This window comes from Myotis lucifugus, unplaced genomic scaffold (assembly GCF_000147115.1).
Source record: "Myotis lucifugus unplaced genomic scaffold, Myoluc2.0 scaffold_419, whole genome shotgun sequence".
NCBI lineage: Eukaryota > Metazoa > Chordata > Mammalia > Chiroptera > Vespertilionidae > Myotis > Myotis lucifugus.
The window spans coordinates 423,810-441,088 of NW_005871467.1; the positions used below are offsets into that span (position 1 = coordinate 423,810).

Here is a 17,279-nt window from a genome sequence, read left to right on the forward strand (position 1 = left end):
AATTTAAGTCGATAGGGCTACTGACTGAAATGAATGAAACTCGTAGTCCTTTCGATGGGGGGATGGGAAGGGAAACACTTGCCTTCCTGCCTGTACTCAGCTGCCAAGTGCATTTTCGTTTCCAGGTGGCTGTACGCAAACAGGAGATTGAAGACAGACTCAATTCCTGGATTGTGTTCAATGAGAAAAATAAAGAGCTGTGTGCCTGGCTGGTGCAGATGGAAAACAAGGTCCTGCAGACAGCAGATGTTAGTATCGAAGAAATGATCGACAAGCTACAGAAGGTAAGCAGCAGCGCCCACGTGACTGCAGGGACCCTCCGCGGTCCTCCCTCCTCCTCTCACCGCTCACAGTGGTGTGTGATTGGTGTGTTTCCAGTAGCATTTTAGAAATTTGAAGGGACTTTCTCACTCTTTCTGTTCCTTCCCAGAGAAGAGCTGGTAAGTGTGGATTCCAGAGAGATGGGAAGTGTGGGGCCCCTCTAGAGAGCAGGGTGCTGTGAATTGAGGGGAGTTCCTCTCTCTCTGGAAGTCCGGCCAGGGAAGCGCCTCCCTCCCCCCTCACCCCCACCCCCATCTCCTTAAGCGTCTGTTTACACTCCGGGTGAGTTATGGTTTTTTCTAGTTGTTATTATTACAGAGCCCCCCTTGCCAAAGGGGAGAGAGGCCAACAGTAATGGAGCTCATCATTTTGGAGGTTACTAATAGCCACAGAGAAAGGGAGAAGCATTCTTGCCGCTCAGGAAAACGCTGACTCTGTAGGCTAATTTACTTAGACGCAGGTGTCCTCACTCCCAAGTAGGCGAGATTAGAAGAACTCGGCGAGGGGAAGCCGGGGCTGTAAGTAACCACGGCCTTGTGTATCCCACGTGTGCTGAGTGGGCACTGCTTGGCTTCTTAGCTGCTCACTGAAGAGTTGTATTAACAGGTCTGAGAAGTTTTTTAATTAAAAACATTTTTTCCAAGAGGCAGCTGTGTATTTATTGCCTGGCAAAGGAACGAATTTTGGGCAGTCACTGAAGCTTTGCTTTGGTGCCTTTGCCAGGACTGCATGGAAGAAATAAACCTGTTCAGCGAGAACAAGTTGCAGTTAAAGCAGATGGGTGACCAGTTGATCAAGGCCAGCAACCAGACCAGAGCGGCCGAGATCGATGACAAGCTCAGTAAAATCAACGACCGCTGGCAGCATCTTTTCGACGTCATTGGATCCAGGTAAGAAATGGCCAGAGGATGATTCCTACTCGCCAGTGCAGTGGCTGCTCCGCCGGCGAGGCACTGAACCCGCCTTGTAATCCAGCGGGCTTACAACTGTACAGACAGAGGCAGCGGTGGGTAAGAATGAATGGAATTCATTTCAACAATATAGAAAGATATTCTGGCAAATCCTACTTTAATAGTTTTTTTTTTTCTTTACCTTGAAATTTCACATGAATTGGATTAGGTTTAAATGAGAGTTAGAAAAACTTACTTTGAAAAGAGATCCTTGAGGAGGAATTGTTTAGAAATTGTGACTCTGCTTTAGGGCCTGCGAGTCCCCAGATGAAATCACGCCTGCCGGTTCTTGCCCGTGGGTGGCAAATGCAAGTGGGTCAGGGCGCAGGCCTGATTTCTAGGTGCTGCTCCCCCCATGGCAGGGGCTTGGCACACTCAAGGTGGAGTGCTGGGTGTGCCAAGTGCCGTGGGCATCTGGTGCTAAGGTGGGGACGCGGGAAGTACCGCCTGGCTACAGATCAAAGCTCTATCCTCCAGGGCAACCTTATCGGAAACAGGACTGATAATTTCATCTTCTCGCAAAGGGAGGATGATGGTGATAAAGCCACTCAAAGCTTTTAAATGTTTTTTGTTTTCAAATTCTCTTTCCAAAGACAGGCCCCAATTAAAGTGTTTTTGTTTTGTTTTGTTAATTGCAACCTGACGTACAAAAACCAGTCCCTGGGCTTTGGGCCCACGCATGCGACTTTGTGTGTAGCCAGTCTTTTTGTGTTTTGAACACATGTATGTGTAATATACCGGAGAACCTGCAAGGTGATGGAGTATCGGGGTGTGATGAAAACAAGATCCTCTTGATAATTTGGCATTTCCTCTGCCTCAGCGTTCACTATAAACCTGCAGCAAAGGCACCAGGCTGAGTGCCTTGAGAACTACAGACAGGAAGGAAGATGAGTCAGTTACATTGATGGGAGCGACATCTGAGCAGCTGTAAAGCCAAGTGGTTTGAGGGCTCAGCTCTCATCTTCCCCGAGAGGGGCGGGGATTAGGAAGAGCCTCGCAGAAGAGTGGCGTTCCCAGATGGTCCGAATGAGGGCTTGGGGTTCCTCAGTGTTACTGATGGCAGAGTCCGACAGACGCGTGTTGTGAGCAAAAAGGTACAGGGGCTGAGCAGTGTGCAAGTCCCTCAGGAAGTGACAAGAGGCTCTGTGGGCGTGGGAGGTGACGCTACAAAGCTAGGCTGGGGCCAAGTCCGAGAAGACCTTAAATCTCAACTTCAGACTTGGTGTCCTAAATGAAGTCTGAGTCACTCATGGACTCTTAGCAATGGAGGGTCTGCCGAAGGCAAGTATTGGGGTGACTTAGCTGGCAGCATACGCTGGGCTGAATCCAACTTCTCTCGATTGCCAGTTTTAAAAAAACTATGGAAATCCATGGCGGTAACCCAAGTAGGGATGAAGAGCACAGGTTTTGAGCCTGTGCTGACTTTATCGCTTACTCATCATGGAAACTTGAGTCGTGCGCTAGTCTTTCTAAGCCTCAGTTTCCAAATCTGCGTCGTGTGCCTAACAGCACTGTTCACATCCGAGACCACTGTGAGGACATGCTGTGTCTTGTGTCTGGCACAGGGCCAGCGTGGGGAGCCGGCGTTTAGTGGGTGTTTTTCCCTACGGACACTGAGTCTAAGGAGCGTGTTTGCTGAGCAGAGAGGATTGCCTCGGTGATATCTAACAGTGAGAGAGGTCTTTCCGCCGTGAGACCAGTGTCTCTGACGCTCTCGTTTCCAGCACTTAGAGCAGTGCTTCAGATAGTTGCTGAAGTGAATGGACATTTCAATGCATAAGAATAAGACCATTTCTGTTGGGTAAACTGTGTGCAGTATGTCTTTGCTGACCTTGCCTTTATATCCTAAGTCATCTTGGGCACCTGGCACTAGTGGAGGGTAGGGTGGCATCGTACCTGGCCATGGCCTGTGCTTCCTGAAGACTAGAGTGACCGTCCATTCTCGATCATTCATGCTTTGGTTATATCACTTCAGAGTTTAATAGGCTGTTTGCTTTTTTCTCTGTCCTCTCTGGCTGCCTGTCTTCAGCCAGTTCCTTGTGAGCAAGAGAAAAACACGGCAGGTGGAATTTCAGTGGTCTTTTTGGAAGGAGCAATTGGCAAAATAAGGAGCTGAAATAATGGCAAATATATTGCCTGCCAGCTGTGTTCTTGACTGTGTGCTTTTTGTGCATGATTTCACTTAGTTTTCATTGTAATTCTGAAAGGTAGCTGCCATTGTCCTATTTTACAGATGACAACACTGAGGCACTGAAGTTAAACATGCCCACAGTCCCAGCCAGTACCCGAGGCAACCAGGCTTCCAACTCGGGCGGTTGTGTTGCCTTCCTATTACCCCAGACCCTTCTAGTTTGGTACACTGAAATGAACCAAATTCCTTCAGAACTAAGGAACGAGGGAGGGAAGAACTCATGTTCCCTAAAGCAAAGGCCAGGCTGAGAGGCTGGGAAACCCTTCGTTGAGTTTACCCTCCAGGTGAATCTGGATTGAGGCAGCAAGCTCAGACCTGCCTTCAGCCTCACATGTAATGTAATGTAAATACGATCAGCTACCTGTCTGATCTCTGACGCTGATCGTATGTCATTGGGGGGGGGGGGGGGAGCACAGGCTGCAGAATTTAGATTTGAACAGGGCCAACCGGACCTGCCATCCTGCAGGAAGCACCAATGGCCTCATTGGCAGAGAGTTCTGGACACTTGACCCTTTTCAGTCCTGCTCACGGTTCTCTGCGGGTTCGCTCCTGTGGCAGGGACAACATTGCTTGTTAAAAATGGTAAGAGTTGGCCCTGGCCGGTTTGGCTCAGTGGATAGAGCGTTGGCCTGTGGACTGAAGAGTCCTGGGTTCCATACCAGTCAAGGGCACATGCCCGGGTTATGGGCTCGGTCCCCAATAGGGGGCGAGCAGGAGGCAGCCGATCAATGATTCTCATCATTGATGTTTCTATCTTTCTCTCCCTCTTCCTTCCTCTCTGAAATCAATAAAAATATTTTTTTTTTAAAATAGTAAGAGTTGGAGGGAGACCTTACACAGGTGCCCAGCCCCATGATTTCAGGACTTTAACTATAAGCCTTTAATGTCAAAGTTACAAATGCTCTTCAGAAGTCCAAGACCTCAGTAAGTCAGGTTTAATTCACTGAAGAAGAAGGAAAAAAAAGACCTGTTGTCTCAGGTTCATTCTCATAACAATAGAGGTGAATTACAGGGTTACTCAAATGCACATTAAACTTCTGATCATTTCAGACTATGGGGTGAATAGGAGGAGAAACCAGTGTTGTTTACGCTGAAGTGCCAGGCTCCTCATATGTGTATTATTTCATTTCATTCTTACAGCAGCCCTGCACGGTCAGTGCCTCCGCTGTACGGAGGGGACACTGCAGCCCAGGGAGCACATTCCCTGACCAGGGCACCGTCAGTGCCACGCAGGGCAGGTGCAGCCAGGGCATCTGTCCCACTGCACTCGGCACGGGGGGGGGGGGGGGGGGGGGCACCGGGTTCCTTTTAGACCTCGGGGTTTAAAGGTAGATTCTCAGAATTTTTCTAAAACTGAGAGCTCAATGTAGAATTTACCACTTATTGCAGAACAGCGGCTCTCAAACGTAAACGTGCATCAGCATCCCTGGAGGCTCCCGAAAACGTGGGGTGCTGCACCCCCACCCCCAGAGTTTCTGACCCTGCAGGTCCAGGTGCGGCGGAGAATGTGCGGTTCTAACAAGTGCCCAGGTGCTGCCAGTGGTGCTGGTCTGGGGAGCACAGGGCCAGCCACAGAGGGCGGGGCTCGGTGCTGCACCGAGTCAGAAATCCTGGGCCTGCCCCTCTGTCAGCAGGTGTGCGGCCTGTGTGCCTCGGTTTCCCTGTTGATACACCACGGGCAAGATCCCGGTTAAGAAAGCACCAGGACAACCGCGGGTCCCTCCATGCGGTGCTGGAGCCTCGGGCCAGGTTAGTGCGGCTGCACAGGGCGGGGCAAAGGAGGTTTACAGCTGTTCATGGGAAAATACTACAGTAACAGACAAATAAAATAACGAATAAACTCTGTTTCATGTGCTCAAAACTGTAAACCTACCCCCCCCTATATAGATAAAGGAGCGGGAGGGGGGCTTAGATCCAAACAGCTCTTCTTCCTCTGCTTGTAAAGGGTTCGTCAGCTTCTATGAAACCCTTAAGGCAGTGGTTCTCAACCTTCCTAATGCCGCGACCCTTTAACACATTTCGTACCGCTCAGGAGTGTTCTCGTGTTTCGCGCGCCATCTGTTCAGGACCGCTCATGAGTGTTCTCGTTTTTCACGCCCATGGAAAAAGGAGCGAATCTAGATACTTATGTAAATTTTGTTTGGTCCCTCTTCATAGAGGAAAATGTTTTACGCAGTACCATACGTTAAAAAAGTACTAGGAACTTTAATTGTTTAATTGTTTTTGTAAATAAAAATGTTATAATTATTGAAAAACAACACCTAAAGTGCATTATGATGATGTAAATAATGTGCAGTTTGCCCAAAAACGTGCGGTCCCTGGCGTATGTCTTAGAGATTTCTATGCGGTACGCAATGTACAGTTCCTCATGTTGTGGTGACCCCAACCATAAAATTATTTTCGTTGTTACTTCATAACTGTAATGTTGCTACTGTTATGAATCGGAATGTAAATATCTGATATGCAGGATGTATTTAGGTGACCCCTGTGAAAGGGTCGTTCGACCTCCAAAGGGGTCTCGACCCACAGGTTGAGAACCGCTGCCTTAAGGCAAAGAACCTGGAGGTCATGTCTCCTGAAATAACCAAGTCATCCGAGGGGCAGAGGGAGCCCCGTCGATGCTGCGTTCCTTGCTGAGGTCGCGTGGGGCGTGGGGCGGGCATTAGCGCTCTCAGCGGGCTCTCCATCACAGCCGCTGCAGGAGCATGGAGACCCTCGCGGACCCGTGGGCAGCGTGGAGCATCGGGGACATCTGAACTCCCGTGAAACACGCTATTACTCTGACCCACGGGGAGGCCATTGGAGGCACCAGATACATTTCGGTGCAACGGTGTGATTCTTCTGAAGCTGAAACTGACTTGGTGACATGAAATGTCAGTTACATACCACTCTGCTGCTGGGACAGTTACGTGAAGAGTTAAACTTTTGTAAACTGTAGCTATTAGCGCCGCCTCTTCCCCGCGTTTTCTCAGATGACATCTTTGAGAAGCGACCCCCCAAAACCTCCGTGCAGGAGAGACGGTGACATCACAGAAGCTGTCTTTCAGAGCCAGCAGGACGTGCCGTCCTCGCTGTGGAGGAAGCCGGGTTACCTGGAAGTAAGAGCAGGGTAGGCACACGGTGCTGGATGATGGACAAGAAGATGTAAAGTTGGCTAGATCCACCCACCGACCAAAGCTCTGAAAACAGGGCCCCGGCCATTGTCCTTTGTCCCTTCAGTGGGGCCGATGCCAGAGAAAGACTCACCCCAACGCGTATCTCACCTATGTCTACCCTGGATTTCAAACTCCCAGAAGTTCAACGCCTTAGAAACTCATCTCCTTCCTTAGAAACCCATCTACTTCCGTTTCCCAGAACTGCCTGACCCGTTACTAATCAAAGCCTTAGCTCGCCCTGGGAGGCAGGGGTGCTATGCGTTAGTGAGGCTCTCTGCTGGTTCTTGGTGGAGCCTCTTCTGACATGGGGGTGTGGGGGGCTGTTTGTAAGGACTTTCCAGTGGCCTGAGGATGAACTAGTCAAAGCTTTGGTGCCGAGAACAGATGAGAGCCAAGCGCAGACGTAACCCGGAGTGTGTGCATTGGTTACCTGTCGGCGTTGGCATCATTGGTGATTTTAATTTTCTTTTTGCAGATCTGAATTTCCTAAATGTTCATTATGGGAAAAGGGACCTTTTTCTTTCCTTAAAAAAGAAATGTTGTAAGTGTTGTTATCTCTTTCCTAATCTCTCCTTGATGGTCGTGTCAGTAAGAGACTTGGCATCCTGAAGCCACTGTGAGGATGGAAGGGCTTACGCATATTCCCTACCATATGGCTCCTTCCTCTTTAGACTCCGTAGCTCTCTCGCTACCAAAAAGTCTGAAAAAAAAACTTTTTAGCAAAGCACATTGGACCTACCAGTGTGAGCAGCCCACCTGTTTTGCAAGAGTCGCAATTAAAATGTTGTCATTTAAACCCAGAGTGATTACCATGGCAACTGTGTGTTAAGATTGTTTTTCCATTTCTTGCAGAATGGGCGGGGAGATGTGTGCCTTTTTAAGCTGATACAGATTTTTGTTGCTCTCCCTCTATCTGTGTTTTCTCAAGGTTATTCTGGAAGACCAAACAATGCTGCTAGTCATGCCCTTGGCTTGCTCTGGCCCTAGCCGGGTGCATGATCCAGGGGTGGGAGAGTGGACTTGGAGGTTTCAGCACCCTGAGAGCTAGATGTGAGGTCAGCCTCCTGCCTGTCCCTTTTCCTTCCCACCCGCCCCCTCATCCCACCTCTGGAGCCGGTGGCTGCTGTCCCAGGCCCTGCAGAAATGCCTCCTGCCGGGTGGGGAGCTTCCCCAGGAGGCAGCAGCCGCCGTCCACTGGCCAGTCAGTAGCCTGTGTCCACAGCAGGCAGGCCCCGGGACTGAGCCGTGCGGGGTCATACTTAGCAGGTCCCAGAGGCAGCCACGCATGTGGGCACACGTTAGTGAGATGCTTCATTTGTTTTCAGATCTGCCCTCCTCATGTCACCAGTCTCGTCGGGCTTCAGGAGAAATGACTGATGTAGTTGAGTCTCAGAATCAGGCTGGGACTGAGCCTGAAAGGGGTTGGACACAAACCCAGGTGCCCCTGTAAGCAGAGCCCCTCGGGGTCACGTAGAGAACCGCTGTTGGGGGGGTGGGGGGAGGGAGCTTTTAGATACTCGCGCTATGGTAAACCCTGAGAGGAGCTAGCAAGGGAAATGGCAAGATTCCTTCCTCTGCAAACTCCTGAACTCCACTTATGCTACAAGAAATCATTTGTTCTGCAAAACGCAGAGGAATGGACTACATGACCTCTGCCCCTCCTAAGCCAGGATGTCCAGAACAACAACAAAAACAGGGCAGCCCGGCTGGTGTGGCTCAGTGGTTGAGCATCGACCTATGAACGAGGAGGTCGCGGTTTGATTCCGGGTTGCAGGTTTGATCCCCAGTGGGGGGTGTGCAGGAGGCAGCCAATCAATGATTCTCTCTCATCATTGATGTTTCTATCTCTCCCTCTCCCTTCCTCTCTAAAATCAATGCAAATATATATATTTTTTAAAGGGGGCAGAAGCACCCCTGTCCTCAGGGAAATTTCTTCCTTAAGAGGAGGGAGGGAAGAAGATGTCCCTGTTATGCTCAGGGGCTTCCGATTTCACCGTTTCTTGTAAACCTGAAACAGAGAAATCGAATTTGACGAGACAGAAATCCTCTTGCCCGCGCGCCAATCTAAAATGTTTCTTCTGTCGGTTTATAGCGCTTCATAAATAACCCATCGCCAAGATAACACCGCGACTCTTCCCCCAGCACGGCAATCCTGCGGCATCAGAACAAAGACTGTGCGTGTGTGTGTGTGTGTGTGTGTGTGTGTGTGTGTGTGTGTGTTAAAGGGCCGGAGAGATTCGTTTATGGGAAGGGAGAAAACTGAGATTAAACATTGCAGGGAGCCAAGAAGCAGGTCTCCTCCTTTCCTGAGGGCATAGCTTTGTGGCAGCGAGGGGCGGGCAGCCCGTGGAAGATGCTGAACCAGTGAATGGAGAGGCCTGCGGGCCCGGCCGGGGGAGGGGCCGCCGTGCGCCTGGGAGGTGGAGGTGCAGCCGGGAACTTGGAGCCCTCGCTAAGCATCGGGAATGATTTTTTTCTCATCAACAGTAAGTGCCATTTCAGTCATCAGCTCTGCCTGTGGCCGACGGGAGGCTGCTGTCTCTGTGTCTTGCTCTTTCGCCGCCTCGTTGTGGTGACAATGGAGATTCCCGAGGAGATGGCTGTGGCGTGCGTGTGCCAGCCATCGGGGGATGGGTTCTCTCCCGTGTCAGCATGCGTGTGTGTCTGCAGCCAGCCTCTGACAAGCAGGGAGGGATGTGACTGCACGGTGTGCAAAATGGAAGTCCTCCGGCGACCAGACGCTTCAGAGAGGCAATTAGCTCAAATCCCTGGTCGTGTCCATGCCCCTGACCAGGCGTCAGGATCCGGGAGCAATTGATTATCTTACGATAAAGATGTTTAGTCGTTTGAAAAGATGCAGTTGTTCAGAATCAGCACAGTGTTTTAAGCAACTGACAGCTGCCCACAGGTCTGAGAATCTGTTTATTTCTAGACACATTCAGATCCTTCAACTATCTCAGTTTCCCTGTGTGTATTTTAAGTCTGTTTCCTCAGTATATTTTAAGGGAAGCTGTCCACATTGGCAGTGGAATTGTTTTAACTTATACTGCTCTGGGGCCTTATCATTTAACTGTAGACCCTTTAGCATGTAAGAGAATAGGACCAAAATGTAAATTATTCCTTGTACGTGAATTTAATAGGTGAATCCTCCATCGTCACATCCTAAGACTTGGGCTTGATACGTAGCATGGTGCTAACCTGGCTTGATTTTGTTTGTTTTGGGGGGAGAGCAGGGCGCTTAGGTATTCCATTCTGATCCATTGCTGGTTAAGATGAAAGGAAAACTGTTCACCTTGGTTACTTTCTGCATTTCTACCCACCATCCCTGCAGAACTGCTTATGTGTAGCCACTCAGGCAAAATTCTTATCTTGTTTGGTTTCATATAAGAATTTTTATTTGGGTCTTGCATTAGGCCACACAGGTGAAGAACTTCCCCTTTGCCCCTAAATACTTTGTTTTTTCATCCTGGGAACTGGAATGCAGCTCAGAAAGCCATGCTTACTTTTTTCTGGAGAAATAGAATTTGATGAAATATATACGTGAGCATCGTTAGCCTAGGCACCTGGGTGAGCCATGGCAGGTGCAGAGGTGCGAGCTACCTCGGTGGCCTCGGTGGCCGATGACATGCAGTATTGAGGGTCGCTTCCCTGTGCCCAGTGCAGGGATGGGCAAACTTTTTGACCGGAGGGCCAGAACAAAAGCATAGATGGAGTGTTTGTGTGAACTAATAGAAATTCAAAGTAAACATCATTACATAAAAGGGTACGGTCTTTTTTTTTTTAGTTTTATTCATTTCAAACGGGCCGGATCCGGCCCGCGGGCCGTAGTTTGCCCACAGCTGGCCCAGCGTCTGGTTTCTGGATGGCTTTCCTTGCTGCTCAGTATTAACTCAAGAGTTAAACTTTTTCGAGAGCAATAATAATGAGGCCTGACGAGGAAGTCGGGGGCCTGGGGTGGCAAAGGACCCGTGCTTCCAGGCCTGGGAAAGGTGATAATTAGATCTCAGTGTCTGTGCAGAAGAGAACGATATAAACTCAACAGCACATCTGCCGGCTCCTGGAGTAAGTGGTAACACAGTATCTGAGGAGCAGCGTTTATCTCTGTCACCGTGTTTTTGGACACAGAAACATGTTCAGTCCTGACCGGATGAATGTTTTGTAGCTTCTTGGTGACCTTCTTCCCTTTCCCTCCCACCTTCGCTTCCTGCCCTAAGGATGCGAGTGGTCTGTGTGCTTGTCTCTGCTGCCCTTCACTCGCCCAAAATGGAGCCAAGGTTTAGGAGCGTCTGTGACTCCCAGCGTGGCTGCAAATTGTCTTGTGGCCCGATCGCTCGGAGGTGCACTGATCTTTAACATACAGCATGGCCACCTGGCTTATGAAAAAACGAATTTGAAGGTAGGAGTGAACATCGTTTACTCCGTCAGAAGGGAGGTAGTGAGCATCTCCTATATTGTATTGGGATGTCTACATTAGATCATGCGCTCTCTGGGAAGAAGACCTGTTTTCGGTTATCTTTGCAGCCTCAGGATCTGCACAAGACCCTAAGACAGTGGTTCTCAACCTTCCTAATGCCGCGACCCTGTAATACAGTTCCTCATGTTGTGGTGACCCCCAACCATAAAATTATTTTCGTTGCTACTTCATAACTGTAATTTTGCTACTGTTATGAATCGTCATGTAAATATCTGATATGCAGGATGTATTTTCATTGTTACAAATTGAACATAATTAAAGCATAGTGATTAATCACAGAAACAATATGTAATTATATATGTGTTTTCCAATGGTCTTAGGCGACCCCTGTGAAAGGGTCGTTCGACCCACAGGTTGGCGACCCACAGGTTGAGAACCGCTACCCGAAGACAAAGCGAGTGGTTAAATGTTTACTGGAAGGAAACCATGGAGAATCTTACATGGGTACCCCAAATTCAGCCCTTGGTGGACAGGCTTTACCCTCCCCTCCCCCAGTTCATCCTGGAGCCAGGAGTCTAGACTTCTCATCATGTTCGCCAACGGGAACAAAAACCACCCCGTACCCCCAGTATGTGCACATGAGCACGCGCAGGTTTATATGTGGGCGGTGCCACGAGGAAAGTGCTTAAGAACTGCAGCTCCGGGCCAGACTGCCCGGGTGTGAATCCCGCCTCTGTCCGTTACTGACCATGTCGTTGGGCAAGTTATTTAATCTCAGTGCCTTCGTTGTTTCATCTGTCAAATGGGGATATTAGTAGTGCCGATCTCATAGCATTTGTGAGGATTGAGTAAGTTGCTAGCGTGTGTGGCACAACAGGCCTGGCACCAGTAAATGACAGCATGTTCTACATACGTCCCATTTGAGTGATAAAGTTTGTAAATTATAAAGCATACCCAGTGTAGAAATTTAAAAAGAATGGGACAATAACAGGAAGTCTAATGTTTTATTCCTGCATCCCATTGGTGTGTCTTGAGCCCTCCATGTTGGATACCACCAGCCTGGAGTACCGGACCTGGGGAAGCCAAGAAAGTAATCCCTCCACCTGCTGCATGCGCCCCCGCCCCCTCTGCTCATTGCACGCCTCACCCTGGGATTAACAGGGTTCAAGGTCAATGCACCTCTCAGTTTCTTGCACCAGGTCATTTTGTTGCTTGTTAGCTCCCTTCATTTAAAAGCTTGCATTCTAGCCCTCTTTTTAGAATGAGAAGCTGGGTCCTTAGGCTGGAATAGGGCCGGATGCGGGATGAAGCAGTGGGGCTGCTGCTCTGGGAGGCGGGACAGGGGAGCTGTGCAAAGGCTGCTGGGCCTGAGCTCCTATCTGTGGGGAAGCTCTCAGGTCTGGGCTGCTCCTCCAGACAGAGCCTTACCAGGAGGTCACCCCTTGCAAACTTGTGGAAAACTTGTCCTATGGGCCTGGGAGTCCCGGCAGCTCGGGATTGTAGGAGATGTTCTTTCTGGTCCCTGGGCCATCGGGGTGACAAGGCATTGGGGTGAGGAGGGTATACTTCTGAAGCCACAGGAACAAAGGAGGGATCTAGATTACAACTGCATCCAGGCCTGGCCCTGGATTCCGTTACTTCCTTTTTAATAAATCATATGAGGCTTTGAAGGGAACTCCTCATAATGTTTCCAGTAAAATGTAATTTGGAAAACATATCCCCTTGAAAGTCATATGACCATAATTTCTGGGAATGTGTCTCTCTTAGGCACTGTGTCAAATGCCACCCATGTACTTATATCTCATTCAACCTTCTCGGCCACCCAGTGAAGGGAGGTACTGATCCTGTTGACACTGTTTTATAGATGAGATTAAACAGAGGCAGGATTCAAACTCAGACCCTGACCACAGTCTGTGCTCTTTACCACCAGACTCCACAGCCTACTTCTAAGCCTGCTTACCTCATAGCAGTGTTGAAAATGAAATATTTATGGATGGACTTTGTGAGGTCCAATGCTGTATAAATGAGGCCTCATCATAGCATCATGTAATCCCAGTTAGCAATAATAAGAGCTAGTACCCTAGTGAGCACTTACTCTATACCAAAGGCTTTCCATGCATCTTGTTTGTCTCACCACCTGCAAGGTGGATGACTTTGCAGATAACCAGGAAACCAGGAGTCAGGAAAGTCGGGTACCTTGCAGGGGTGCGCAGTTCATAGATGATATAATGGGACTTAGAGAACAGAGTCTGGTCACCTCCAGAATTCTGGCCATAATTTCACCTGGATGTTACCACCTCCCTGAAGCTTGAGGGGCCTCAGAGGCCTACTAGAAATGAGGGGGCTTGAGATAAAAGAATTTTCCCTAAATCATAAAACTAACTGGTAAAAGAGCTGGAGCAGGAAGTCCTGGGGTTGAGCTGGTCAATTGTAGGATGCAAAAAATAAATACGCGCGCACACACACACCACTCCGTGGACTACTGAAATAGCTTGTGATGGAAGTCCTATACACACTTCTTCATTCAACAAAGACTTGGTGACACCGCCTGCCGCCAGGCGTTCGGGAGGTGCTGAGCCCCACGCGGCATGTGGCAGGCACAGCACAAAGCGGGAGGCCCCGGTGTAGGGAGCACGTGGGCAAGGGCAGTGGCAGAAGTGGAGAAGGAAGAAGGGCCGCTTTGCCGAGAGTGGGTTGGAGGCAGAGGCCGCTGACCACTGGAGGATCTGAACAGTCAGGAGATTGTCCTGGTTGTCAGGGAGGGCGAGGACTGTGGCGGGTTTGAGTGAGGATCACTGGCCATCTCTAACGTATGCTACCGTATGTACTTTGGCTGCAGCACAGAGGTGGGGAGGGAGGCGAGGAGGGCGGGAGGAAGCTGTTCACAGGCAGGCGAGGAAGAGGTGACGGTGGTGCTTGCTGTGAGTGAGGGCCGGTGCCCCCGTTCCTGTTCCTGGTGCCATGGGATGGGGTTCTGACAGCACCTCGAAACACAGTGTTGATAAGTGGGGAATTCCCACTGCAGCCATTACTTCAAGTCTCTGGATTTCACTAAAAATCCCACAGATCTCCAGAAAAGGCCCTCCCTCCCTCCACTTTAGGACTTTTGTGAAGGTGGTCTATGGAAACATTTTATTTCAGGATCTGTATGGAGACTGTTTTCCCTCAGCAGCTGTCATTCCCCCTTGAGTCAGGCGGATTGGGGAGGTGGATGAGATTAGAGCTGTGCTCGAAAGTGTAAGCACCCCGCCCCTCAGACTAGACGTGGGGGGTTGGTACATGTTCTGTGCTTGCTCAAGAGGGGAGTCCCAGGAGAGGCATCATGGGTCAGATACCACCGAGTGAACCAGGCGTGTGGCTCTTCAACCCGTCAGGGTGCTTTTATTCACTGGCTGCTGCAGTCTCGGGGTGCCCAAGACAGAGCGGGCGGAGGTCAGGTGAGGCCATGTAACCTAGAGAGAAAGATGGGCTGGGCCCCGAGAACCCCACTCTGGGAATGATAGGACTTCATCTTTGTTTGGGAGGGTTAACTGAGTCCGCTTGAAAATCAACAGCAACAGCAACTTTGTAAAGTGTCACATACTCTGTGAAAGCTCCTATCCGGTGAGAGTTGTTCTCGCTATAAAATCAATGACCAATATAGGTTGTGTGTGTTTTCACCCCCATTTATCTTTGCTGTTTAAAGCATTACAGATGTCTCCCTTCCCTCCCCCCCCCCCATTGACCCCTTCTCCCTGCTCCCGCCACCCCCTCTGTTCATCAGTATACTTCACCCCCAACACCCATTGGAGCATTCTCACCACTGCGTGTTGCACTGTTGTGTTCCACCTCCTTTTTCTCTTTCCTGCACATGTGTTTAGGGTGAAGAAGCTGAAGGAGACGTTTGCTTTTATTCAGCAGTTAGACAAGAACATGAGCAACCTTCGCACCTGGCTGGCTCGCATCGAGTCTGAGCTCTCGAAGCCCGTGGTCTATGACGTCTGTGATGACCAGGAGATACAGAAGCGGCTCGCCGAGCAGCAGGTGGGCCATGAGAAGTGGGCTTTTGCGAGGGGGTGGGTGGGCCTGCCACCTGCCCGCTCACACCTGCCTCCTCTTGGCTGTGTGCTCGCACGGTCACGTTTCATGACCCTGGTTGGTTTTTCCAGAGAAAGCCGACCGCCTGTCCATGTTCTTGGACGTGGGTGGCCTCCCTCTCCAGTGCCCACCGCTCCACCGCCATTCACATAGTTCTCTGTGAAATACTTGGAATAATGTTTAAGGTGCTGACCTTCATCTTAGTGGCCAATGGGTTTTTTATTTTGTGGTGTGTTTTTTTTAACTTTGATCTTTGTTTTGTTTTTGTTAACATAGGGTTGGGCAAATGTAGGTTTACAGTTGTGAGAATGCGAAACACAGTTTATTCTTGTATTATTATTTATTAGTTATTGTATTATTTGTTTTACAACTGTAAACCTGCTTTTGCCCACCCCTGTATAGTTTTGGAAGGCAACAAATTGAAGGAAAAGCCATTTTTCTCACCAAGGAAGGTTTTCATGGTATAATACTCGGTGTCTGATGGAGTTTTTAAAAAAGTAAATAAAACAGAAAAGGTGTAATAGGAGCAAGCCTGGACCAGTAGCTCAGGGAGCCACCCTGCAGTGCTCCCTGCCTTCCTGTCATCTCTTACGTACCCTCGGAGCCAACCCTGGAAATTCCCTTGAAACCACTGAGTCCTACCGGTGTATCACACTAGCCTGGGGTGCTCTTTTGATCACTGACTCATCATATCCACTTTCCTGCCTTCCACAGGCTCACTTTCACCTGCCTTCTCGTTGCTATACCCAAGCTTGTCTTTATTGGTAAAATCGTTGTTTATATTATTACTAGTGGCCTGGTGCACGAAATTCGTGCACATTAAAAGGGAATTAATTAGAGGAAATATTTTAATATTGCTATTTGCCCTTTCTCTATAAGAGAAGTGTCAGAGATGAAAGAAAATTAGTAAAATGTATATGAAAATCTCCCTCCTGTCAGAGTCTGGGGCACGCCGTGGGACCTAGAGTCAAGTCCCTGCCCACCACCCGTACGCACTTCGAAAACGCAGGAGACCCAGACCCGGCCAGCCCCACCCCCATTGGGTGAGACTCAGACCTGGCCGGCCCTAACCCCATCAAACCCCTCTGGGTGGGGGACACAGCCTCAAGTCCCCCAGCCCAGCACCAGGCAGGGGGTGCAGCCTCAGGTCCCCCAGCCCAGCACCAGGCAGGGGGTGCAGCCTCAGGTCCCCCAGCCCAGCACCGGGACGGGGGCCATAGCCTGACGCCCCCCAGCCCAGCACTGGGGTCGGGAGCGCAGCCTGAGGTCCCTCGCCCCGGCACTGGGGTGGGGGGCGTGGCCTGAGGTCCCTCGCCCCAGCCAGGCGCCATGCAGCCTCCAGGTCCCTGCTGTTGGGTCGTGACATTACAGCATTCCCGGCTAATTTGCATATCCTCTATTATATAGATAGATTATATAGATAGATTTCAGTAGCTTTCCTTTGCCTCTGTTCTTCTCAGACCCGTGAGCAGATTCTGTTTTGACCAGATAAGCAATGTGGCTGTCGTCGGGTTCTCAGGCTCGAATCTGCTCTCTTCGTTACCTTGCCCTTTCCAGTTCCCGGAGCTCTCCCGCATCTCTTGGCTCACGGCCCCTTCCTCCTCCTTCAGCGCCAGCATTTGGCCTTTCTTCATCGTCACTTTTCCTCTGACTCTTTACCTCCCTCTTCCACTTTTAAGGACCCTTGGGCCCACCCAGATAATTTAGGATCATCTTCCTATACTAAGGTCAGTTGAATAGCAACCTTAACTCTCCATTGCCATGGACACTAACATAGTCCCAGGTTCTGGGGATAAGGGGATGGAAGTGGGAGGATAGTCCGTCTACCACACATGTCCTGAGGAAACTCAGTATTTTTGTGTGTTTTTTAATTTACCATATGTTTATTCTTCTAAGACCAGGCCTTAAATGCTCCATCAAAAACACTACAAATGTGTCACACACACAAATTATGTATGGGCCATTTCTAAAAACCTTACTTATGTTTCTGTCACTAATTAAATGTAATAAATTGCTTAATTGCTTCGAGAAATAAGACCTGAACACTTGGGATCAAGCCCGCAGCCCACAGTGGTTAAGGGACATGCTGTCCTTGAATTCTCATTGGGATGCCCTGGGGCTGTGGTGTGACAGGGTCAGGGCTTATAAGAGCCCCTTCTGTTCCTCCTCTT

The 17,279-nt window shown here is 49.7% G+C and overlaps 1 protein-coding gene across 1 annotated transcript in view; it reads left to right on the plus strand.

Moving 5' to 3' along the window:
- The window catches only part of SYNE2 (spectrin repeat containing nuclear envelope protein 2), a 254,062-nt gene that overhangs the window by 214,663 nt on the left and 22,120 nt on the right, over positions 1-17,279 (plus strand). Inside the window, 3 exon segments of the mRNA XM_023743920.1 lie at positions 126-284; positions 1,045-1,211; positions 14,892-15,054. Coding sequence (XP_023599688.1) covers positions 126-284; positions 1,045-1,211; positions 14,892-15,054 — 489 coding nt within the window.